We start from the raw sequence: 27,392 nt of genomic DNA on the forward strand, positions 1-27,392 counted from the left end.
GATTTACCGCAATTTTTTGGTGCAGATTCCACCTGCGATTTTACACCTGCGGATTCCTATTATGGAGCAGGTGTAAACTGCTGCGGAATCCGCACAAAGAATTGACATGCTGCGGAATAAACAGCGCTACGTTTCCACTCGTTTTTTTTTTTCCACACCATGTGCACTGCAGATTTTGTTTTCCATAGGTTTACACGGGACAGTAAACTCAGGGAAAACTACGAAACTGCAGTGTCCATTCCGCTGCGGATCCGCAGCAAAATCCGCAACGTGTGCACATAGCCTATGCCTCCAAAAGGCAGCCCCATGTAAGTAAGCCTGGTGCACAGTGGTAGAACATGGAAGTGCCGTCACTCAGCCTCTCCGTGCCTTATGCCCAATATGCCGCTTCCCGTGAGGTGGTAGACTCTGCTCTGCTCTTCCTGGAAGGGAAATTGCGACACGTACAGAACAAAACTACAACTCCCATAAGGGCTTTCGCGGTCACGTGGCCCCGTCACACACAGGGATTGGCTACTTTCTAGCAGCTCTTGTGTGGCAGCCGTCACAGTTTGCCGTCAGTGTGCTCTGCTCGTGAGTCTGTCATCATGTCTGACCCCAGCTCGTTCTGTTCCCCGGAGCAGTTCATCACCCGGCACCTGAGCCTGCACCTGAGAGTGGACTTCAGCACCCGTGTGATCGCCGCCTCCAGTGCCCTGACCGTGCGCTGCCTGCAGGACTCGCTCTCCAGCCTGGTACCTGTGCCCATTCTATAGTGCCTGCTCCGCTTCCTCTGGGTGCAGCACCCATGTGTGGTGGTGACCTGTATAGTCTGTGACTGAGGGTCTCTAGGACTCTGCTCCATTGGGTGCACCAGGATCAGCTTGTGTCAGTGCAGGCTCACTCCTGTTACCCACTGGTAGACCTATTCCTAATTACACGGGTGATTTTAGGAGACCCCCTTTAAATGGCATTCAGATCTGTGCAGAGAGCCTGCTCATACTGTCAGATATATATTTCCTACTGTTAAATGCCATCAAGTATTGTAATTCTGGAATTATCAATATCAGATTTCCCCAGATATGGCTCCACCTATCCAGCGTCCGGCTAGAGACCCCATTAGTGGTACTGAACACTTCTGTCCTCTTACTGTATTACTCCCATTAGGCCATCACTACCAGGACTGTACGTCAGAGCGGTAGATTAATACGTAAGCTGCCATATTTTGTACCTCTAATAAGTCTGTGCCCACATCTGTGATTGCAGCCTTCTGGTCAGTGTTCAGACAGTGGTTCCCATTAGTATTTCCCATATGTTAAACTAATGCAGGTTTCTCCAGCTTCTAGCAAAGCGTAAGGCTGTTGTCACACTATCAGTTTGTGGTCAGTATTTTACATCAGTATTTGTAGCCAAAACTAGGAGTGGAACAATTAGAGGAAAAGTATAATAGAAACATATGCACCAATTCTGCATTTATCACCTACTCCTGGTTCTGGCTACAAATACTGAGGTAAAATACTGACCAAATACTGCTAGTGTGACAGCAGCCTAACACATGGACAGCACTAGGATGCAACTCTCATGTTATCCATGTGCCGTCTGAGTTTGTTACAGGCTCAAAGACTTTAATGGGTGAGCTTGGTCCATGACTTGGTCTCCGCACCGTTTGCTAAAAAGAGTTACAGGTGCATCTCGCAAAATTAGAATATCATCAAAAAGTTACTTTATTACATATGAGTTTACTTTTTGTATTGAAAAACTGAAATATAGAGTCATTACAAACAGAGTGATCTATTTCAAGTGTTTATTTCTGTTAATGTTGATGATTATGACTTACAGCCAATGAAAACCCAAAAGTCATTATCTCAGTAAATTAGAATACTTTATAACACCAGCTTAAAAAATTATTTTTTAACATCCGAAATGTTGGCCTACTGAAATGTATGTTCAGTAAATGCACTCAATACTTGGTCGGGGCTCCATTTGCATCAATTACTGCATCAATGTGGCTTGGCATGGAGGTGATCAGCCTGTGGAACTGCTGAGGTGTTATGGAAGCCCAGGTTGCTTTGATAGCAGCCTTCAGGTTGTTTGCATTGTTGGGTCTGGTGTCTCATCCTCTTGACAATACCCCATAGATTCTCTATGGGGTTAAGGTCAGATGGGTTTGCTGGCCAATCAAGCACAGTGATACTGTTGGTTTTTAAACCAGGTATTGGTACTTTTAGCAGAGTGGATAGGTGCCAAGTCCTGCAGGAGAATTACATTTCCATCTCAAAACAGCTTGTCGGCAGAAGGAAGCATTAAGTGCTCTAAAATTTCCGAGTAGACAGCTGCGCTGACTTTGGTCTTCATAAAACACAGTAGACCTACAAAACCAGATAACATGGCTCCCCAAACCATCATTGATTGTGAATGCTTAACACTAGACCTTGGAAATCAAGGTCCCAGAGTCTGGAGGAAGAGTGGAGAGACCACAATCCAAGCAGCTGGAGGTCTAGTGTAAAGTTTCCACAATCAGTGATGGTTTGGGGAGTAATGTAATCTGCTGGTGTAGGTCCACTGTGCATTATCCAGACCAAACTCAGCGCAGCCGTCCACCAGGACATTTTTGAGCACTTCATGCTTCCCTCTGCCGACAAGCTTTTTGGAGATGGAAATCTAATTCTCCAGCAGGACTTGGCACCTGTCCACACTGCCAAAAGTACCAATACCTGGTTTAAAAACAGTACAACTGTGCTTGATTGGCCAGCAAACTCGCCTGACCATAGCCTCATAGAGAATCTATGGGGTATTGTCAAGAGGAAGATGAGACACCAGACCCAACAATGCAGATGAGCTGAAGGCTTCTATTAAAGGGAACCTGTCACCCCCGTTTTTTCAGATTGAGATATAAATACTGTTAAATAGGGCCTGCGCTGTGCGTTACTATAGTGTATGTAGTGTACCCTGATTCCCCACCTATGCTGAGAAATACATTACCAAAGTCGCCGTTTTCGCCTGTCAATCAGGCTGGTCAGGTCGGGTGGGCGTGGTGACATCGCTCTTTTCTTCCCCAGCTTTCCGTTGGTGGTGTAGTGGTGTGCGCATGTCCAAGTTCCGAATTCCCTGAGCGCACGTGAAGACACAGCGCGCGATCTGCGCTGTCATCCCTTTCATCGGTGGGGGCGGCCATCTTCCTGGGGCCGCGCGTGCGCAGATAGCGTGCTCTGCTGCACGGGGCTTCAGGAAAATGGCCGCGGGATGCCGCGCGTGCGCAGAAGAGATCGCGGCGGCCATTTTCCCAAAGCCGAGATGCAAACTCGGCTTTGGGAAAATGGCCGCCGCGAACTCTTGTGCGCACGCGCGGCATCCCGCGGCCATTTTCCTGAAGCCCCATGCAGCAGAGCACTCTCTGCGCACGCGCGGCCCCAGGAAGATGGCCGCCCCCACCGATGAAAGGGATGACAGCGCAGATCGCGCGCTGCTTGTTCACGTGCCCACAGTGGATTAGTCACTTCAACATGCGCACACCACTACGCCACCAACGTAAAGCTGAGGAAGAAACAGCGCTGTGAACACGCCCACCTGACCTGACCAGCCTGATTGACAGGCGAAAACGGCGACTTTGGTAATGTATTTCTCAGCATAGGTGGGGAATCGGGGTACACTACATACACTATAGTAACGCACAGCGCAGGCCCTATTTACCAGTATTTATATCTCAATCTCAAAAAACGGGGTGACAGGTTCCCTTTAAAGCAACCTGGGCTTCCATAACACCTCAGCAGCGCCACAGGCTAATCGCCTCCATGTCACACCGCATTGATGCAGTAATTGATGCAAAAGGAGCCCCGACCAAGTATTGAGTGCATTTACTGAACATACATTTTCAATAGGCCAACATTTTGAATTTTAAAATCATTTTTAAGCTGGTGTTATAAAGTATTCTAATTTACTGAGATAATGACTTTTGAATTTTCATTGGCTGTAAGCCATAATCATCAACATTAACAGAATAAACACTTGAAATAGATCACTCTGTTTGTAATGACGCAATATGAGTTTCACTTTTTTATTGAAGATCTGAAATAAATTAACTTTTTGATGATAGGCTAATTTTGTGAGATGCACCTGTATGTGAACAGCCCTATAGTCTATAATGGGCTCTCATACTATCCGTGAAGACACGGAACGCTGACGTCTGGATGCGGCCTGAGAGATGATTGGCACACTAACATTCCCTATGATATACTGCACACTGTCATGGCTTTATCTGTGCAGGTTAATAATATCATGTGTCAGATTTACAATCTGTTCTATGACACCATTGTAGCTCCTCTGTACTTGCTGCACTTTCTTGCCAAGAATTTTTGTTTTTAAGTGTAGCAGTTCTCTGATGTATTGATTTTCGACTTTGTAATGCTATACTTTGTAACTTTAGTAATTTAATTTCTTTCTAGTCTATTGTCTATTTCTCAGGATTGTTCAACTGTTTTCTTTCTTCACCACCAATATTGTGTGTTTCTAGGTAGCTGGATTGATCTATGGCCGGCTATGTACCCCAGATGGCTGTTGGCCAACTGCAATTTCTCCTTAAAGGGAAACTCACCTTAGATATTTAACTGCTGATATAGGGTTAACCTGTGGGTTTACAGTGTTACAATGCTGTCCAGCTATCTTTATTAGTGCAGAAAATTTGGTCTGGCAGGGCCTTTATCAACCTATGGCATATCTCTCTTTTTCTGTGACTTGATAAAGGCCCCAGGTGCTTGAAACATTGTGCTTTTTCTACAGCAATAAACTTATCAAAAGATGATCTGGTGCCCATCTGCCAGCTCTAAGTCATAGAGGCAGTGCCCATAGAGGCTTCAGTCACTGCTGTCAGCACTGAGCTGCGGATATAGTCACACATCAGGACTTAAATGACGGCTGGCTCTACGCTGATGTTCTGCAGAGCATCTGTCAGTGATTAATGCCTCCGCTCACAGTACAGTATAGTGAGCGCTGACTGTCGGTGCTCTGCTGGCTTTCAGTATTGGGGACAATTTTGTCCAGGCAGCTGCAATTTCAGCAAGACGGCTGGACAGGTTTGTAACACATATAGGATTATTCGCGTTATTCGATGTGACAGGTTTCCTTTAACCCTCCCCTTCTTGCACATGGACACTCAGCCAAATGTGCACGTGTTCCCCATGGAAAGAAGGGGATGATCTGGTGGTGGCTTGCTTCCAATGAGAGCTAAGGCATGAGTATTAAAATCCAAGATGGCCCGATCCTTCTTTTTCCTTACTTCTGTCATCAGGGAAAAGTCAGACCACCTCTATGTATTATTAGAAGATAGTCAGGTCCCACTAATAATTGCAAGTTTGGCTGTCGTTCTTTTTTTTATTTTGGAATGGCAATCTCCTCTCTTCACTGTGTATTGTATGACATGACCGGAGTTTGGTGCAATACCAGCCACAGCATGTAGGTGAGAGCCGTGACCACTGATCACACACCACTCACATGCCCTAGGAATAGCATAGCAGTTTATGCTTAGTTTAACCCTTTAGCATTCTTACCGCTGAGCAATTGCCCTTCTTCGTTGTGTGCTTGTTTAAATTTTTTTTTTATTCTCCATAGATTTTGGACACCAAAGATCTCACTGTCAAAAAAGTTTCTCTAAATGGTCAAGAGGCAAAATTTTCCCTTGGGGCAGCTCACAGCTTTAAAGGCACACCACTGGAAATCACTCTTCCGTCCCCCCTGACCAGGTACAGTCGCCTTTTCCCTAATGCAGCATTTCCCAAACGTCAGTCCTCACGGCCCCCAACACGTCCGGTTTTCAGGATGTCCTAGATATTGCACAAGTAATGTAACTACAATCAAGGCATCAGAAATGGCCACAGCTACTAAGGAGACCCTCAAAAAAATGACGTGTTGGGGGCTGTGAGGACGGGGTTTGCGAAATGCTGCCCTGATGCATTGATGAGACACTTTTATGTGGTGGAAATCGTGTATTTTCCCCTCCCATTACAGTACCACCCGAGAGAGGGACAGGAAACCTACTGAATGAAAGGGCAGTACCTCTCCTCCACATCCGTTTTGGTTTCCTGTCCTTGAGGGAACCTAAGAGGGGGCAGCACGTTCGAGTTATGTCAGACAACTGGATGACAGTTGCTTACATCAGTCATCGGGGGGTACAAAATCTCAACCCCTGATGTTATTGTCAGAAAAGATTCTTCTGTTCATGGAACAACATCAATTGATGCTGACCGCACTACACTTAAGAGGGAAGGAAAACAAGGTGGAAGACTTCCTCAGCCACAATACCCTGAAACAAGGGGAATGGGAACTGAATCCACTATTATTTCAGCAGATTTTAGATCGATGAGGCAAACAGAAATAGACTTGTTCATCAACAAGCAAAACAGGAAAACCATTTTTGCTCTTTATATCCAAGAGAAAAGCCATATGCGGTGGATGCACTACACATTTCCTGGGACTTCAAACTAGCCTACGCCTTCCACCACGTTGGTGTTAATTCCGGCAGTCCTAAGGAAGACTCGGAAAGAAAGAGGAGATGTCTTTCTCATTGCTCCATTTTGCCCAAGAGGCCATTGTTCTCGTGGATGAGGGGGATGTCCTTATCAGATCCCAGGAATCTCCGGATCTTCTCAAGCAGGGCATGGCCCAGTGTGTCATCCTCAGATGTCAGGCCTGCATTTGACGGCTTGGAGTTTGAGAGGTCACTATTAATACAAAAGGGCTTCTCCCCGGCCTTAAGGTACCGTCACACTAAGCGACGCTGCAGCGATACCGACAACGATGTCGATCGCTGCAGCGTCGCTGGAGAGCTGTCACACAGACAGCTCTCCAGCGACCAACGATCCTGAAGTCCCCGGGTAACCAGGGTAAACATCGGGTTACTAAGCGCAGGGCCGCGCTTAGTAACCCGATGTTTACCCTGGTTACCAGCGTAAAAGTAAAAAAAAAAAAAAAAACAGTACATACTTACCTACCGCTGTCTGTCCTCCGGCGCTGTGCTTCTCTGCACTCCTCTGCACTGACTGTGAGCACAGCGGCCGGAAAGCAGAGCGGTGACGTCACCACTCTGCTTTCCGACTGCTGTGCTCACAGTCAGTGCAGGAGGAGTGCAGAGAAGCTGAGCGCCGGGGACAGACAGTGGTAGGTAAGTATGTACTGTTTTTTTTTTTTTTACTTTTACGCTGGTAACCGGGGTAAACATCGGGTTACTAAGCGCGGCCCTGCGCTTAGTTACCCGATGTTTATCCTGGTTACCAGTGAAGACATCGCTGGATCGGTGTCACACACGCCGATTCAGCGATGTCAGCGGGAGATCCAGCGACGAAATAAAGTTCTGGACTTTCTTCAGCGACCAACGATCTCCCAGCAGGGGCCTGATCGTTGGTCGCTGTCACACATAACGATTTCCTTAACGATATCGTTGCTACGTAACAAAAAGCAACGATATCGTTAACGCTATCGTTATGTGTGACGGTACCTTTAGTCTCTACCCTGCTGCAGAGCAGGAAGCCAGTAACAACTAGGATCTATGGGAGAACATGGGCTAAATTCTTGTCTAGTTCAGGATGGTCCGTGGGGGATTAAGTCCTGATAAAGGCCATATTAAAGTTTCTTCGAAAGTGTATGGAGATGGGTCTAGCCACTAGCACCCTTAAGGTGCAGGTATCTGCTTTAGGCCGGAGTCTGATGCAACGTACGAAAAATCGGTCCGATTCTCTCTCCCAAGAGTCGCACAAATGTTCTCCGTATGGTCATCCGTGTGTAATGCGTTTGCAATGCGATGCTGAGATTTCCTCGCACCTATATATCCGTATGACATTCGTATGGCTTTACATTTCTCACTGCTTTTCCCCAATGAATTTAATGGTTCAATGGGCTGAAATGAGGAAAATGGTTGCGTATTTGTCGCAAATCACACTGATGTTCTGTGTGGTGTCAGATTTTCTTTTTTTTTTTTTTCTTTTTCCTCGCACCCATAGACTTGCATTGGTGAGACTTGGCCGATATACGCGTACAATCGCAGCATGTTGCGATTTCACTCGCACGAAGAATGCGCTTGAGGAAAAAAAACGTGACGTGAGCTTCCCCATAGATTAACACTGGTCCGAGAGTTATGCGATGTTCCCTATTATACGCTAGTGTGACTCCGACCTTAGGAGCACTATATAATTACAACCTAGCAGCAGATAGGTGGATAATAAGGTTCATTAAAGCGTGTGATAGACAAAGGCCAATACTGTCACCAAAGATGCTGCATTGGGATTAAACCTGGTTTCTGAAACGCTAACAAAATCTCCGTTTGAACCCTTAGAATTGTTACGAGTAGTGATGAGCGAATATACTCGTTACTCGAGATTTCTCGAGCACGCTAGGGTGTCCTCCGAGTATTTTTCAGTGCTCGGAGATTTAGTTTTCATCGCCTCAGCTGAATGATTTACAGCTATTAGCCAGGCTAAGTACATGTGGGGGTTGCCTGCTTGCTAGGGAATCCCCACATGTAATCAAGCAGGCTAGTAGCTGTAAATCATCCAGCTGCGGTGAAGAAAACTAAATCTCTGAGCACTAAAAAATACTCGGAGGAAATCTCGAGTAACGAGTATATTCGCTCATCACTAGTTACGAGCCAGAATACTCGCACTAAAAATTGTGATATTAGTGGCCCTAACATCAGCCTGCTGGGTCAGTGATTTACAGGCCTTATCTGTCAACAACCCGAATATACAGATCTCGGAAGATAGTTATTTTGAGACCAGAACCAGCGTATCTTCCGAAAGTAGCCTCAACATTTCATAGGAAGCAAGAAATAGTTTTCCCCTCCTTTTTTAGCAGCCCAAAAAATGCAGAGAAACGGAAACTTCACGTTAGATGTTAGAAGGGTCTTAGTGCAAAATTTAGCCATGTCAAAGCAGTGGGGAAAGAGTGAGTCTTTATTCATGTTATTCCAGGAAACTAGGGGAGGTCTTAAAGTATCAAGGGGTACCGTAACTAGATGGATTAGGGATGTCATTAGCTTAGCGTACTCCTCAAGTAGGAAACTGAAAGCTCATACGACTAGGACCATGGCAACCTCCTGGGCTAAGAAAGCGGAGGTATCGATCGGCAGGATATGTAAGGCAGCGACATGGTCTTCCCCTTCGACCTTTTATAAGCATCACCGTCTTAATCTATCTGATGACCTGTTTTTTGGGAGAAAGTTGTTACAAGCTGTGATCCCTCCCTAAGGTGCCTTGGTCTAAGTAAATCTCTCAGGCGATGCCATCATGGGAGAAGGGGAAAAAATCTTAGTTATGGTACTTACCGATAACAGGATTTTACAGAGCCCATGACGGCACCCTTATATTCTCTCCCCTTTTATCACTAGTGGTGTGTATTTTAAGAAATAATGTTTATTGGTGATGGTTGTGTTACTAACTGCCTGGACGTCCTCTCATTCTCTGAAACTCAAACTGGGGCGGAGAAGTACTGCCCTTTTCAAGGACACCCTCTCTCAGGTGGTGCTATCATGGGTTCTGTAAAATCCCGTTACCGGTAAGTACCTAAGATTTCTTTTAGAGTTTACTTTTATCTGCTCATCCAGTGAATCGCTATATATCATGGCTGGTCTTCGCAGGCAAATAATTTGTTCTTGTACGGTAGGAGATCCTGATTAAACGTCATAAGGTTCTTTGACTTTTAAGACTTTGGAATGCTTTGAATACGTGATTACATTTTGCAACCTTGTACGTTGTGAAGACTCTGACCAGTATTATTACTTGTCCTTCTATCACAGCTGAATGAGCGTGTACATAATGACTGAGCTAAGTACAATGTTTATCACTTTATTGATTCAGACCTTGGTTTCTCATCTTCTTTATTTTATTGTGCATCTATATATTAGCCAGTAGAGCTACAGCATTCATAGAGTTCCCTTAGGTTACATGCAATCCTCCCAAGGCATATTGTGGTGGCACTGTAGAAGTGACCAATAGAAAGTAGCACCCGCCATTAAATTGACTATGTCTGTAATAGAAAAGCAAGAATAATTGATGACTGTGGCTTTTAATCAGTTTGGGGTGAGGTCTGGATGCATTTTTTATTTTTTTTAAATGCTGTAGAAACCCCCTGCAATCCATCTGTATTCCTGGGGGGTGCAGCCACTGGAAGTTGGCTCCCTACTTTGGCTGACAGACAGGACACCTTAGCAGGGGAACTCCCCACAATGTATGAGGTCTGTGTTTCATATTAATTTATAGATAAATTCATACATTTGGCTGAAGAATTTACATCTAAAAATGCAGCAAGGTTTTTATATTTTTGTGCATGGAGTATTTTTTTCCCTTTTTATTACATCACAATATAAAATGTGACACATTTTTGCGCCTGATTATGTCGCTTCTTTCCCAGGTTGTAGACTATCTGCACTTCCTGGAAAGGAGATTGCGAATGAGAGGATTTTTTTTTTCTTCTGTGTGTCTCTAAAGTTATGCACCTGGTAATATTAGTGTAAACTTTCCCTTCAACCACCCGGACTTTTACAGCAGAACTTTTATGTAGGCATTTGCCATTTCTCCTCCTCTATTGGCCAATCAAAACTAAGCTGCACCCACAGGTAAATTTTGTGATATATGCTAGTTTGTTGAAGGGAACATTTGCATCTTTATTACAAGGCGCAAACAATAGAAAAATTTGTGGCACTCACCCGTGACTAACATAGTCCTTTTATTAATTACCGGACAGAGGATACAGAAGGATGAGGTGACGGCTGGTTCACGCTGTCAATCGCTTCATGCAGGCTCTTCGTCAGCATGGATGAAGTGCTTGACAGCGTGACTAAAAAACTTCACTCCAACCCTCACTCCTCAAAATGTCAAATGTGAAAACAAAACCCTAAAAACCATGGTGAAACGGCAGGCCGGGGTTTCCCCATAATTTCACCACACTTGGATTTTATTCCCTATTTTTCAGTACTTAACGGTATATGGCAAAATTAAGGGGGTCTGCAACAAACAAGTCCTCATATGGCTAAGTCTATGGTAAATTACGGTAAGTTATGGCTCTTGGAGCAAGGGGAAGGGAAAAAAAAATTGGAGCACAAAGTGAAAATTAAAACAATCCCTAATCATGGAATGGTTTAGGAAGTTTAAAAACCTGATCTGCTGTACACATATTTAACTCTATATAAAGGAACGTTCGTATAGCTTTGGATCATCATTTTTGTTTAATTTGTATAGAGGACAAGAAGCCATTTTGGAAATCTGTTCTGAAACCTCCCCAAAATCATCGGCCCTTCAGTGGCTTAACCCTGAGCAGACTGCAGGGAAGAGTCATCCTTATCTCTTCAGTCAGTGCCAGGTAATAAGACGACCTTCTCACATGTAATCCTTTGTTGTCATATATTGTATTAATTCACAATTCTTTTGGTGACAAATTGTTGCCCAGAGCAATCGCATACCTGGAACTTGACGCTCGTAGTCCACACCAGTTCTTGTGCTTGAAGCCCACTTTGCCAGTTTGTATTTATAAAATTGTACTAATTTTTTCAAGTGTATGCCATATAGCCAATGTAAAAACTCTGTATTGTGCTTTTTTTTTTTTTTTTAATTAAAATAAAGTTCAGCGCAAAAATAGTTTAGAAAACGCATTCACATAAGTGTAAAAAAAAAAACAAAAAAAAAACAAACCACAAATTAAGTGCAAGTATTATTCTGCTACAGATCAAATTTTTTTTCCCCCATTCTTAATTGTGACTGGGTGGTTTTCCTCTTATTTCTTTAGGAACATGCATACCTTTGATTGCTAGTATATTACATTATAATTCAAATGCATTGCAAGGTATTATGGCTGTCAGCCTACACCTGGCTGGAAACCTTGGTCCCTGGATGCAGTTTGTAGTAATAATAATTTTTTAAAAATGCGCTTTACTCACTGCCTTTTTAAGGATGGCTCAAAAAAATGGTTGACAACGCTCTTATGCCAACCTCAAAAAGGCGGACACTACTGAAAACTAGGTCAAACAGCGCAAAGTTACTGTTTGCTTCAATTAAGTCAATAACCCTGTTGGCGGTCGATGGAGCCATTGAAGCGGCAAAAATGTGATGTGATCATAGAGCCTGAAACACACACCACTCACAAATAAGGAGGTGTATACTGCATGCCTGTATTGTGTATTTTAGTCACTAATATATTACACATATGTTGGTAACACACATCACGTACTACAGACATTACTTAGTCATATTTGGAATACCCGCTTCCTTTTGCAGGTATTACACATACACCTTTACCTGGGTGGCAGCAAGCCCATGGTTTATTGAAGCCTCACTCATTTGTCACATATGCACCACCCGTGATCCAGTGACTAAAAGGAACTTCCATGTAACTTATCTTATACTCTCCAGCTAAACCCAAGCAGCCAGGCGTCCTGCTGTTTGCTATTCCTTGTCTAACGCTGAACTCAGCGTCTTGTTGTAGGGAAACGGTCATATTATTTAAAACAAAAAAGCTATTTACCTGCAGATTAGCCTGCTGCATGGTCGCCTTACTGAAAGCGCGCTACCGGGAGCAAATGAACTTGTATGCACCTGGGAGCCAATCGCTTTTATTCATACGGGCGTGCACAAAAGGACAATGGTGATGGCTCACTGTACACTGACAGCTCGCTCTGCAGGTAAATGACATTTTTAGACTTGACAGGTTCCCTTCAAAGCCCCATTGGTAGATAACGAAGTGTCAGTAACCTGTGGTCTCAGAACATAAGCCTGGAGAACCACCTCTTGCCGCGCGGTATTTACAGCTCCTTTTTGATTAGCTGTCCTGACACGACATCATCATATTGGCATGATGCACACGTAATGTTATGACAAGGTCAGCCAATCAAAAGAAGAGCCATGGATGCCATTAGGCTGCATGGGGTGTTTTCAGGGTTACAGTCCAACAACCACAAACTGGACAACTGAGCCGTAAGGTGAGTATAAGGATACATTTTTCTTTTTAAACCTTTTGATTGCTTTTCATGCTTCAGAGAAATGGCAGATTGCAAAAAAAATCTTCATTTTGGCAAATGTGCTTTAATGTCAAATTCCATTCCACTCTAATTTATTCGCTCATCTCTAGTTATCACTGATGTATTACCAATCATATTTTTCTTTTCTGTTTTCCAGGCTACACATTGCAGAACTATAATTCCTTGTCAAGATACTCCATCAATAAAATTCACCTATTATTGTCAGGTTTGTTACCAAAAGAAAAGATACTAGAAGCTGGGATTATTCTAGGACCCTACTAGTACACTGATGTGACTCGTGCGTTTAAGATATCCTGATGATGGCAACAGTGCTTGGTGTCTTACTAAATTGAATGTAAATTTGTGTCACACGACCTGTCACAAATCATTTGTGGCAGTTTTTGCCCTGATGCTTTCAGTTTTTCACTTGTTTGGTTTTGTTTTTAATCCCATAGTTCCTGAGATATGGGGCCTCCTTTATTTTCTTCTGATTTTTATGATCTTTACAAGGGGGCATAGATCACAGGATAATAATGCAGAGCAGCCCAAAGACACCCCCACAGAGAATTCTGTGTGCACCATTTCCTTGAAAGACCATAAAATTGTCGCTGAATAAAACGTTCCATATTTCTAGAACAGTTTGGCAGATTTATTAAAAAACAAAAAACAAAAACCCTTAATACTCAGGGGAGCAGGGGGAATAAAATAAGAGAAAAAACTGGCTACTCTAGACCTGGTGACAGGTCATCTCTAAAGCGCCGCTATAATAGCATGACCACGGCGAAGATTTTAAGCTACACCTCTTAATATTAAGCACGCTGGGGTAAGATGAGCCAATTTTATTAAGACTGGCATAAAAAAGCTAGTTTTTAATCCCCCCCCCCCCCCCCCCACTGTCTAATTTTTAGAGAATGCAAACTTAGACTTCAGTCTTCAAATGTATCAGATTTATCATAGTTCTTCAAGCTCTTTTACATTTTTGCATAATTTTTACACTGATTTGACCAAGTTTACACCACTTACTAATGGACATGCTTTGTGCCAGATATTTGTGCTATGTTTTTGGTCATGGCCGGGACCAAGTATTTTGGTGCCCTAGGTAAATGACGTCAATGGCGCCCACCCCTTGACTCTTTCCCCCTTCCTCCAACCCAAAGCAAAGGGTATGGGTAAGAGACTAAGGTAACAGGACCCATAATGGACCTGCCCCACCGATGAGTTAGGTAACGAGATGTGACAACCATTTCCACCAGAAATATTACGTTTTTCACCAAAAAAATGCCAGCAAAAGTAAAAAAGTGGTGTACTCTAGGTTTGTAACTCAGCAGGGAAATTTCAAAGTTGGATATAAAGTCAATCTCTTTTGCAGACTATTTACACGATGCGAATTAAAATAGGGATATTCATCCCCGATGTTCTATATTTTTAATGCAAAATCCAATGTTAGTCAGGGAAACTAATAAAGCTTAACAATAATGGGGCTGTTTGGCTTCATTTAAGTGTGCAGCATTTGACAGATACACTCATGGAAAATTAACCGACCTCATCATTGATAAAGGGATACATTTTGATAGTTTTTGCATCTGTCATGTGAGGCATATACAACTTGCACAAAACTGATGGTGTTTCTGGTGGTGCATTCATATACTGATGGTGGTTCTGGTGATGTATTCTGGTTCTGGTGACATATACATGTAATGATGGTGATTCTGGTGCTATGTTCATGTACTTTTGATGGCTCTGGTGATGTATTCATGTAGTGATGATGATTCCGTAAATGTATTCATTACCAGGACCATCATCAGTACATGAATGTGGAACGAAAATCATCATCAGTACATAATTAGAGTATCAGAGCCATCAATAGTACATTAATATGGCAACAGAAACATGATCAGTAAATTAAATACATCACCAGAACCACCATCAGTACATGACTACAACACCAGAAACACAAGTATGTGAATAAATCACAGGACCACAAGTACTTACAGTTAGGGCCAGAAATATTTGGACAGTGACACAATTTTCGCGATTTGGGCTCTGCATGCCACCACATTGGATTTGAAATGAAACCTCTACAACAGAATTCAAGTGCAGATTGTAACGTTTAATTTGAAGGGTTGAACAAAAATATCTGATAGAAAATGTAGGAATTGTACACATTTCTTTACAAACACTCCACATTTTAGGAGGTCAAAAGTAATTGGACAAATAAACATAACCCAAACAAAATATTTTTATTTTCAATATTTTGTTGCAAATCCTTTGGAGGCAATCACTGCCTTAAGTCTGGAACCCATGGACATCACCAAACGCTGGGTTTCCTCCTTCTTAATGCTTTGCCAGGCCTTTACAGCCGCAGCCTTCAGGTCTTGCTTGTTTGTGGGTCTTTCTGTCTTAAGTCTGGATTTGAGCAAGTGAAATGCATGCTCAATTGGGTTTAGATCTGGAGATTGACTTGGCCATTGCAGAATGTTCCACTTTTTGGCACTCATGAACTCCTGGGTAGCTTTGGCTGTATGCTTGGGGTCATTGTCCATCTGTACTATGAAGCGCCGTCCAATCAACTTTGCAGCATTTGGCTGAATCTGGGCTGAAAGTATATCCCGGTACACTTCAGAGTTCATCCAGCTACTCTTGTCTGCTCTTATGTCATCAATAAACACAAGTGACCCAGTGCCATTGAAAGCCATGCATGCCCATGCCATCACGTTGCCTCCACCATGTTTTACAGAGGATGTGGTGTGCCTTGGATCATGTGCCGTTCCCTTTCTTCTCCAAACTTTTTTCTTCCCATCATTCTGGTACAGGTTGATCTTTGTCTCATCTGTCCATAGAATACTTTTCCAGAACTGAGCTGGCTTCTTGAGGTGTTTTTCTGCAAATTTAACTCTGGCCTGTCTATTTTTGGTATTGATGAATGGTTTGCATCTAGATGTGAACCCTTTGTATTTACTGTCATGGAGTCTTCTCTTTACTGTTGACTTAGAGACAGATACACCTACTTCACTGAGAGTGTTCTGGACTTCAGTTGATGTTGTGAACGGGTTCTTCTTCACCAAATTAAGTATGCGGCGATCTGCCACCACTGTTGTCATCCGTGGACGCCCAGGCCTTTTTGAGTTCCCAAGCTCACCAGTCAATTCCTTTTTTCTCAGAATGTACCCAACTGTTGATTTTGCTACTCCAAGCATGTCTGCTATCTCTCTGATGGATTTTTTCTTTTTTTTCAGCCTCAGGATGTTCTGCTTCACCTCAATTGAGAGTTCCTTTGACCGCATGTTGTCTGCTCACAGCAACAGCATCCAAATGCAAAACCACACACCTGGAATCCACCCCTGACCTTTTAACTACTTCATTGATTACAGGTTAACGAGGGAGACGCCTTCAGAGTTAATTGCAGCCCTTAGAGTCCATTGTCCAATTACTTTTGGTCCCTTGAAAAAGAGGACGCTATGCATTACAGAGCTATGATTCCTAAACCCTTTCTCCGATTTGGATGTGGAAACTATCATATTGCAGCTGGGAGTGTGCACTTTCAGCCCATATTATATATATAATTGTATTTCTGAACATGTTTTTGTAAACAGCTAAAATAACAAAACTTGTGTCACTGTCCAAATATTTCTGGCCCTAACTGTAAGTACAATGATCAATTGCAATGTCAAGTCGGCCCATAAACAATTGTATTACGTGAACCTACAACCCCAAAACTCCCAGTATGTGCTTAACAATGCTAAGAAGATACTGGGAGTTGTTTACCAGCCATTATCAGACTGTGGACCATACATGAACCACAGAGCTGATGAGAGACAGTTAGTATCAGGCACCTTTTATAGATGACCTCTTTTTTGGAGTCGTCTTCCTTTTTTATCACCATCTTATCTAGATGCCATGTTGACTTTTCACATCTACAGCTTGACTCTGCAGACCTCCCTCTTCTCCAGTCTTCTACAGCACATCCCCAAACAGTGCCTTTAAAAATAAGAGCGTTATTAAAATGCCCTCTGCATAAAAATATTTGTCCATACTGTACCATAAATTAGCCTCTTATGGTATATGGTCACCACACTGTCTACCATTATCGGCTATAAATGACCCACCGTCCACATTTATGAACCATGGTCTATACCATGGCAGTCCCCTCTCTAATTGTCCATTACACTTTCTATATCTCCACACTGTCCCCCTGTCATGCTAACCTCTCTCCATACTGTGCCCCCATTTCACGCTGTCCACTCTCCATATCCATTCTGTGCTGTCATATCACCACGCTACCTTCTTCAAACTGTAACGACTACTCAAACTGTCCCCTACACATTATGATGGTCACCAATCATGCCCATATGATATGGTAACCACAACAACCCCCCCATATAAAGTATGGCCACCTCAGCCTCCCACATATAGTATGATGTCCAAAACAACCCCCATGTATAGTATGATTCCCCCACGGCACCCCTCACAGTATATCAACCACAGTCCCCTGTCCCGTATGGTCAACACAACTCCCAGTATAATGTCCTCCACTGCCCCATATATTGTATGGTCACCACAACCCTTCATGTACTTTACTGTCCTCCCCCCACTTTGCACAGCCCCTCATTTTGTGGCCAAACAATACACAAATTAAAAAAAAAAAAAAATCCTTATGCTCCCTGTCCATCGTCTCCTCTTCTATCCTGTATAGCAGTGGGTCTATTGACGTCACTGCATTGTGCCATCTGACATCACCAATAGGATGCAGGCCAGGAGTATCCTGTGTTACTGGTGGAACAGGAGGCTGATTTCAGCTCCTCTGCTCCTGTCCCGGTGGCTCTTACTGACGCAAATACAACTGAGTGCAGGGAGGGAGCGATGGCAGTCAGAGAGAGGTGAATGGTGTCAGTGACTGAGACTGCTCCCCTGTGTGCCTGCACCACGTCTGTCAGTGCTGAATGCATGTGTCTGGGGGAAGCAATTTTTCCAAAATGTGCCCCCCTAAGGTAGGCAAGGGGTAGTGCCATAGGCGGGCGCCTAACCTGCTATGCCTTGTCCCGGCCGTGGTTTTGGTACACAAGGCTATCCTCTTACAAAAAGACATGTTCTTTGGCAGAGAGACCATCCTCCTCACACAAGAAATTCTCTAAAACTCGGTGATTATGATGCCAGTCACGAAAGACACATGTAGCTTGATAAATCTCTCACATTGAGGGTTTTGGTTTTTTTTGTGGTGGAGCTAAGTCTGAAAATGCATTCTTTTGCAACTTTTTTTAAAATGTTCTCCAAGTAGAAACACTTGGCCCTGGTTCATCTAAGGCCTCATTCACACTTCCGTCTTCTGCTGTGTGTCGTTCTGCAGTAAAATGACGTATCGACGGATGTCACGAAAATAGTAAAGACGTGTGACGCATCCAGTGTAATGATGGGATTCAAAGGGTCGGCGGGGGGGAGGGGGGAGAGAGAGAAAAAAAAAAGTGACCCGTCGTTGGATTCCTGTGTGTGACGGTCAGCGACGGATCCTGCGTCCATAGGCTTCCATTATAGCCGACGTCAGACAGCGCAGGACCCGTCACTGACCGAATTTCTGACGTGCAGAAAAAAACGTTCCTCTGAACGTTTTCTCTCCACGATGGACCGCTATTTTCCGATGGATGCAGTGCACGACGGATGGCCATCCGTCACAATCCGTTGCTAATACAAGCCTATGGGAAAATGCAGGATCCTGCATTTTCAAAAATCGACGGATTTCGACGTGACACAAAAGATGGAAGTGTGAAAGTAGCCTAAGCGATTACTTCAAAATTCTGGCATAAATCGATTGAAAAGTTATAACAACGTTTTTACGTAATGCTGAGTTGCACAAATATTTTGAGGTTTTCGGGGCAGAGTTGGACAAAAAAATAGCTGAGGGCACTACCGATAAATGTGGGATCAGCTGACAACAGCAAAAAACAAGTGAGAATAGGAGCTAATGAGTAAGGATCATCTAATATTAGGCAATAAATACTTTATTTAGCGTCAAATCCATAATGACACATTGTTAAAAACATTTAAAAAGCATAATGGCTAAAGATTGATCCACCAGCTAGGCTCTCATGAGAGCTAAAACCTCTCCTCCAATGCCCAACACAAAGGGCACCAAACGAAATCTATCAAATCTATCATTACCACAAAAGTTTATTGAAAACCAGTGTACGATTGACTACACTACAGTTTTTATTTTGGCTTTGATCTTATGGGGTTTTTTACTGTTGTAGTATTTCACCTTACCAGCTAAATTGCAAATCCCACAGCAATGGTGACTGGATCCTGAGGTTTTAATACAGTTTTATAAAATTTGTGTTTTTGTTGGGGGGGGTTCTGTGACATTTTATAGCAATTGAACCTATTAATTTTTACCATTGCAGTATTGAAATAATTGAAGCTGTCAGTGTTTGAGAAACCCCCTTTATGTCTGTAGGTGTCCGTTCCGAAGGAGTTGGTTGCATTAATGAGCGCTCTAAATGATGGAGATTTTATTGATCCACAAGACTGCAAAAGGAAGATCTTTCGCTTCAAGCAAAATGTAGGGTCTCCTTTCATTTTTTTTTTCTTACATGTAAAACATATATATTTTTTTTTTTCTTTAATTTTATCTTTTTTACTTTGACCATCTGAGATATTGTTTTGTTTGTTTTCACCTGGGTTACAGAGCAATAATGTTTTCAGGACTTGTTATACATAAAATAGATCGCACAATAGTCTTGTATTGCTTTGTACAGTAGTAAACTGAACAATTCTACCAGATGGCATCGTCCATGGTTAAATATAAGAGAAACAAGTGCAAAAAAAAAAATAAAAAAACTCTAGTTCTAACTATGTTGGGAACAAATACTGTTTGGTTAAAATCAGCGTAAATGTGTGAAATTAACCTTACAGAATGCCAATTTTTAAAATAATTATCATTTTTTTTTTTTTTTTTAACAGGTGCCAATACCAAGCTACTTAATTGCTCTAGTGGTTGGTGCTTTGGAGGGGAGGTAAGTGTACTCCTGGATAAGCTTGTTGTACTGTACATTGCATAAAACACAATTGTTACCATTTGTAGTGCAGATTATGAAATATGACATAATGTGTTCACAACTATTTGTAGTGTTAGAGTGCAAAAAAAAAACGCCCACGAAAAGTTTTAGAATTAGTTATCACCATTTGATACAATGGTCTTATATCTGCAACTTCTCTAAGCTGTGTGTCTGACAGCACTTGTTCCTGTCTCTGCTACCTTATCCACATTGTAAGAGACTCTTAGGCTACATTTCCACAATGAGCTTTTAGTGAGATTTGTAATGTTGCAGATTTTATGCAGCATTTCTGCACCTCTTAAGTAAAATTGGTTACTAGCATTTTATTGAAAATGCCCTACATAAAAAAAAAACTCATCATGGGAACGTAGCCCAACGCTCTAGAGCAATGGCAAAATTGCCCATCACAATGAATTGTAAGCTTGCGAGCAGGGCCCTCACTCCCTTTGTATGTGCAGAGTTATGTGTTGCTCTGTAATGTCTTTATTGTCTGTACATGTCCCCTCTGTATTATGAAGTGCAGTGCAATATGCTGGTGCTATAAAAATAAAAAAAAACATATCGCAACCAGTCAGAACATGCCCAATATTCTCTGAAAAAAATGAGCACTTGTTTGGTTGAAATGGGCAATTGCTCACATTTCCCTTTGAACAAGATTTTATACAAATCTTCCATTGTGCGGATCTGAATCGCTATTTACACTAGTGTCCCCGACACTATATTTGCCCATTATGCTGCATATCTAGATGTTTCCATACAGTTGTTAGCTGGTGAGTTATAAAATTCCCTTGAGTTATACGGCCTTTCAATGCTGTTTTAGTACTGTGTGCAGAATATCCATTGTATTGTCACACTGCTTTCTCTGCCTTCTGCTTGTAAGGGCTTTCGAGCTGACAGGTAGACGCTTATCACAAGTAATAAATAGGGGATAGACTGGAGCAGCATCTTAATGAAATAACAAGAAATCTCAAGAGAAGTACGGCAACACTCACCGGTCCAGTGTGGTGCAACAATCTTTATTCAAGCCTGGAGGCATTGTTGTCAGCACACTGATCTCACAGCAGCTGTGCGGTCAAACTTTCTTCTTTGTTTGTTTTGGATACATCTTAATGAAATATACTGGAAATTGTACATCCAGATAGCAAAGAAACATTGTATAAATCAGGAGATTTAGAACTCTCATCATTTTAGACCAAAATTCCTGGTTACTCCCTTTCAGGTGATAGCAGGTTGAAACAATATCTCATAGGAATATAGAGAGTCTCAGCAGTGTGAGTTAAGGCACATCAGTTCTGTCGCTGATCTGTCACTGCTGTCCTTAGAATGGAGAGTTAATGTTCTGTAATGCATAGAGCAGACTACTTGAGGGGAACAATATCGCAGGGAAGTAAGAGTAAATATGATGGATAACACCCTTGGGGCTCATGCAGACATTGGACTGGTTGTCGATCTCTCGACCTGAGTGTGACTGCATTAAAAATTTCTATGATGCTGGCATGCTCAGGACAGGAGACCCGCAGCCAGTGCGTGCACTGTGGTCCGTGCTTGGATTGTTTTATGGACGTCTGCATGAGCTTTTTTGGCTAATTAACTAAAATGGTTATACACTATATACAAGGGCCTATTCTTCACTATACAGGCAAAAATTGCACAGCTTCTTGTTATAGTATACTGCTAAGATATGTTATAGTGTTCTGATTAACAAGAGTCTAACATTTGTATTCTTTGCCGATCTGAAAAATCAATGGCTATAGGCCATCCCCATATTGTATTTTCCTTCACGTTGACAATCTTGGCTTCCCACTGCCCAAGGGATTACAACACGGCTACAGCCAAGTTAAAGAGGCTGTGGTATTTCTTCATAGCAGGACCAAATCTATGGAGGGAATCATTGATAAGAAACCACATTGCTTAGCTCTTCATCCAGCATCTTTACGAGTATTTCAAGAAGAGGTGGGGGTCAAAGCATATTGACACCGCTTCCTCCCATCTATCAGTAAGTGATTGCATTTTGCAGCAAGTAATGCCTATATTTAAAGGGAATGTATCACCGCTATTTACCTGCAGATGTAGAGTTAATTTGCATATAAATAGCATAACAGTGCTGTCAGGCCACTGTACTGAAGTAATACTGGTAGAAAATGAACTTGAGGAGGATAGGGGCAATTCATCAAGGTATTTTTGCCACTTTTTAAAAAGTAGCAACACTTCTGCACAATGCCTAGTTTTTTGGCAATGGATGCAGTTCTGCCAAAGTGGACAGAGATTGGGCGTGGCTACGCCTGCCCATCAAATTCATGAAAAGCGCCTGATCTTCTTGCTCTATTTCTGATTTTTTTTTTTTCTTTTTTTTCTAATAATGTCTTCATTTCAAAAGTTGTGCCGTAATTGGTGAAATCTACCAATCTTAATCCACATGCAAAAGCATTTTTTTCCCCTGTAAACTGTGAAACACCTTTTACATACAATATTCATGATTTAATATCATTATTTTCAGGAAGATTGGTCCAAGGACCACAGTATGGACTGAGAAAGAGTCTCTGGAAGCTTCTGCCTATGAATTTGCTGAGGTGGGCCTTTACAGCTTTATAATTCTGTTAAGCCCTTAACGACCTATGACTTGCATTGTATGTCATATGCTATATTCTTGACTTTGATGCCAGCTTGAGCTTGGTTTAAGTTGGTATACATGCAGCATACAAACGCATGTTCACATTGGCCATAAACCATACAAAACCTACAAGAGACAAAATGAGCAAAAACCCTGCTGTAACTTAATAAGTAAAAAGCAAAAGTGCATTTAAATAGCACAGGGTACTTGGTAATACTGTTTTAGATCAAAAATAGCATAAAAGCCATCGCACCATCCACAAGGTGACCCTAATCCGGACGGTCCTACACCGTCTAATATTAAAAACCTTACCATGTGTCAAAGTTGACCTCAGGGTGTGAATAAGGGCAGACAAAAGGACCTGATCCCAATCTATGGACACCAGTTTGGGGAAGCCTTTAAATGTAATTTCCAACTCAGGAGAGGGAGGCCACACCCCGGCTTGCACAGAATGCTATTTTTGATCAAAAATGGCATAAAAGCCAACCTATCATTGACAAGGTGACACTGATCAGGACAGTTCTATGCTGTCTAATATTAAAAACCTTACCATGAAGAACGGGAACATGAAGCACCATGGCAAGACAAGCCGCTTCATGGGATGTATCGTCGACAGATAATGGAGGTGGCTGACATGGAGAAATCCTACCAAGGCTGGAGAAAGCTGGACTCTGAGACAGCACAGAGGCACTACTCATAGCGGCACAAGAGGCAGCTCTAAGTACCAGATCCATAGAAGCAGGAATCCAAGGTGCAGACTATGCAAAGAAACCTCAGAAACCGTCCAACACATAGTAGCAGGATGTAAAATGCAAGAAGGAACAGAATATACCGAACGCCACAACCAAGTAGCGGGGATTGTATACAGGAACATCTGCACCGCATATGGGCTAAGTCCCCTTAAGTCCAGGTGGGAGACCCCAGAAAAAGTGGTGAAATGGTGAATGAAAGGGCTAAAATCCTGTGGGCCTTCAAGATCCAGACGGATAAGCAGGTGTTGGCTAACCAACCAGACATTGTGATAGTAGACAAGGATCAGAAGACTGCAATGATAGACGTGGCAATGCCAAGTGACAGCAACATCAGAAAGAAGGAATATGAGGAGCTGGAGGGCCTCAAAGGAGAACTGGAGAAGATGTGGAAGGTGAAAGCATCAGTGATTCCAGTGGTGATAGGGGTCACTGCTCCCAGTGCTCCTAAGTTGGAAGAATGGCTACAACAGATCTCAGGAGCAACATCTGAGCCCTCTGTCCAGAAAAACGCAATGCTGGGAACAGTTAAGATCCTGCGCAGAACTCTCAAACTCCCAGGCCTCTGGTAGAGGACCTGAGAATGAGAAGGGACAAAAAAAGACACCCCTTTTATGCACCACTTAAGTAAAACTTTTCATGTTTGGAATCTCTGTGATCCTACTAACCATGGAAAATCATGTTGCCAGGTACTTTTTACTGGAAAGTGAACGCTCTGAATAAAAAACCCAAACAACAATTGTGGAATTGCAATCCTTTTCGTATTTCGCGACACTGTGAATTTTTTTTTCCCACTTTCCAGTACATCACATGATAAAATGGATGTTGTCATTTAAAAGTATAACTTATCCCACAAAAAAAGCCATCATACAGATATGTTGAGGAAAATTAAAAAAGTTATGGCTTTTGGAATAAGGCGAGGAAAAAAAAAAAATTCGCAGGTCCTTTATGTGGTTAAAATTAATGTATTTTTCGCTCGCCATTGATTCCATGGTGTTGTACATGAGAATGAGACGCTAATGGCATGCTGTTGTCTGAGCGCTACATTAAATGTTCAGCTTTTCTCAAAAAGAAGAAAAAAGTTTGAGACTCATTTGTGTGTAAATAATTTATGGTGTTCTACTTTGTAGACAGAAAAAATGCTGAAATTTGCCGAGTCTCTGGCAGGCCCCTACGTCTGGGAGAAATATGACTTGCTCATTTTGCCTCCATCATTCCCATACGGAGGAATGGAGAACCCTTGCCTTACGTTTGTAACGCCAACTGTGCTGGTAAGTAGTTCATGTATCAGTATATAATACGGTGCTGTGTGATGCTGGCTTTGACACTGTAATTTATGCAATATATGTTCATTAGATAGGAACAAACATGTTGCAATAAAGTTTATCTATGTAAAAAAAAAAAAAAAAAAAAAAAAAGGCTTAAATAAAATAAACAAATTATACCATTTCCAAAAATGGGTTCTTGGCTTATACCCAGAAGTAAATTACTGTCTAGATGAATTTGCCTTTAAATACAAAAAAAATTAAAAAAATTAGTTTGAGGTGTAAAGGAGTTTTCCAGGAATTTGTATATTGATGACCTATCTATAGGTCAGAAAATTGGGATCTCTGTATGTTCGCACTGTACAGATCTGGAAGTGAACAGCGCTATACACTTTGTAGTGGTCATTTTTGGGTACTGCAGCTCAGCTTTCATTCTAATCAGAGCTGAACTGCAGTACCTTTAATACAGCGACTAGGGAGCTGTTTTGTTCCACAGCAGGAGATGCAAAGGTCTGATTGTTGGGTTGCAAGGTGTCGAACCCCACCAATCTGATACTGATGACTTCTACTTAGGTGAAGCCATCAATATTTAAAGCGGTTGTCCACTACTTTTACATTGATGACCTGTCCTAAGGATAGGTCATCAATGTCTGATTTGCCAAGGTCCAACACCCAGCACCTGTAAACATCAGCTGTTATTGGTGGTGGCTGCTGGCCGGAAGTTCTCACTTGCCGACCTGCTCCGTCTATTTGTAGTGGCTGGGGCTTCGTACTATTGAGACTGATCGGCGGTGGATGTGCAGCACCCTGCGGCAGCCACTGCATGTAAAATGAGCAGCTTGGCATGTGAGTACCGATAACAGCATTAATGACCTATACTAAGGTTGCCATTACACTATCAGTATTTGGTCAGTATTTTACATCAGTATGTGTAAGCCAAAACCAGGAGTGGAACAATTAGAGGAAAAGTATAATAGAAACATATGCACCAATTCTGTATATATCACCCACTCCTGGTTTTGGCTTACAAATACTGAGGTAAAATACTGACCAAATACTGCTAGTGTGACGACATCCTAAGGGTAAGCCTTCAATGTAAAAGTAGTGGACAACCTCTTTAAGTGTTGGACCCAACCCTTTTAATATAAGAATAAATACCATACATCTCAGTGGTTGCTCTAACTGTATAATGACGCTCAAACAGAGCATTTATAGCCCAGGAAAGGTGATTTGGCCTGTTCTTGGGGTTTGTGTGTTTTGCTGTGGCTGATGTTAATGCACATTGACTTGGGAAGAGCCTTAACATTTAGACAGCTTATTGATAAGAGTGTTGCAGTTTGGGGAATAAGAAATGCAGAGTTTTATTTTAGTACCATAAAATTCCTGTAGAAAGATAAAAGTAGGGTCTCCGGCTGTAAAAGACTGTCGGATATATTATATATGTGTGTAATCAAAACCTCCCCCAAAGGGAAAAAAAAGTACAAAAAACACCATTTAGTATAAAACTTATTTTATTGCATATATAAATCAGAAAAAACCTTATATATTCGGTATCCACGCTAATGTAGTAATGTCACGAATTATCATAATGAATATTATTTACAGTGAACCATATTATAAATAATCAAACAGTAGACTTTTCATTCTGTAGTCACATCACACAAGTGACATAAATTACACAATAACACTAAAAAAAAATTGTTGAAAAAATAAAATCATTTCTTCTGCATAAAACACTTTCATATAGCCACTTTGGTGAAAAAATAGTCATAACTGCTGATAAACCAGAGAGGCAAAATCAAATATTAGACTGGTCATTGATGTCTTTTCAGACTTGGTCATTAAAGGGAACTTGTCACCCCCAAAATCGAAGGTGAGCTACGCCCGCCGGCATCAGGGGCTTATCTACAGCATTCTGGAATGCTGTAGATAAGCCCCCGATGTATCCTGAAAGATGAGATAAATAAAGAGGTTATATTGTACTCACCTGGGCGGGCGAGCGGGCGGTCTGATGCGATGGACGTCGCGGTCCGGTCCGGGGCCTCCCATCTTAATAGGATGACGTTCTCTTCTTGTATTCACACTGCGGCTCCAGGGCAGGCGTACTTTGTCTGGCCTGTTGAGGGGAGAGCAAAGTACTGCAGTGCGCAGCCGCCGGGAAAGGTCAGAGAGGCCCTGCGCACTGCAGTACTTTGCTCTGCCCTCAACAGGGAGATAAAGTACGCCTGCGCCGGAGCCACAGCGTGAAGATAAGAAGAGGACGCAATCCTATGAAGATGGGAGGCCCCGGACCGGATCGCGACGCCCATCGGACCGCCCGCCCAGGTGAGTATAACATAACCTCTTTTTCTCCTCTTTCAGGATACATCGGGGGCTTATCTACAGCATTACAGAATGCTGTAGATAAGCCCCTGATGCTGGTGGGCTTAGCTCACCTTTGATTTTGGGGGTGACCGGTTCCCTTTTAAGGGATAAATGCATGCAATGAGGTTTTATTTATTTATTTTTTTTCATTATTTACTTCTCTACTCTTATGCTTTTTACATGTTACAGGGTATATCCGTCTGAATCTAGTTCTTGTATGTTTCTATTTTCCAGGCTGGCGATCGATCTTTAGCAAGTGTAAGTATTGTAGTGCTTTTATTAGCAGATTTCTTTTGCTATTTTGACTTGAGAAATTAGCACATTTTGATAAACGGTATATTTGCACTAAAATTTCTGACTTTCATGTTTCCCGCTTATTTTGAAAAG

At 42.3% G+C, this 27,392-nt stretch overlaps 1 protein-coding gene across 1 annotated transcript in view; it reads left to right on the forward strand.

The window, feature by feature from the left end:
* The first annotated feature begins 533 nt into the window (after positions 1-533).
* LTA4H (leukotriene A4 hydrolase) overlaps positions 534-27,392 on the forward strand; it is a 46,724-nt gene continuing 19,865 nt past the window's right edge. The window contains exons 1-9 of the mRNA XM_069764467.1: positions 534-734; positions 5,584-5,714; positions 11,199-11,319; positions 13,128-13,196; positions 19,416-19,520; positions 19,922-19,974; positions 22,514-22,586; positions 24,507-24,647; positions 27,240-27,263. Of these exons, the coding sequence (XP_069620568.1) occupies positions 588-734; positions 5,584-5,714; positions 11,199-11,319; positions 13,128-13,196; positions 19,416-19,520; positions 19,922-19,974; positions 22,514-22,586; positions 24,507-24,647; positions 27,240-27,263 (864 nt within the window). The 5' untranslated portion in view covers positions 534-587. The remainder of the gene's footprint in view (positions 735-5,583; positions 5,715-11,198; positions 11,320-13,127; positions 13,197-19,415; positions 19,521-19,921; positions 19,975-22,513; positions 22,587-24,506; positions 24,648-27,239; positions 27,264-27,392) is intronic.

This window comes from Ranitomeya imitator, chromosome 4, assembly GCF_032444005.1.
Source record: "Ranitomeya imitator isolate aRanImi1 chromosome 4, aRanImi1.pri, whole genome shotgun sequence".
Taxonomy (NCBI): Eukaryota; Metazoa; Chordata; class Amphibia; order Anura; family Dendrobatidae; genus Ranitomeya; species Ranitomeya imitator.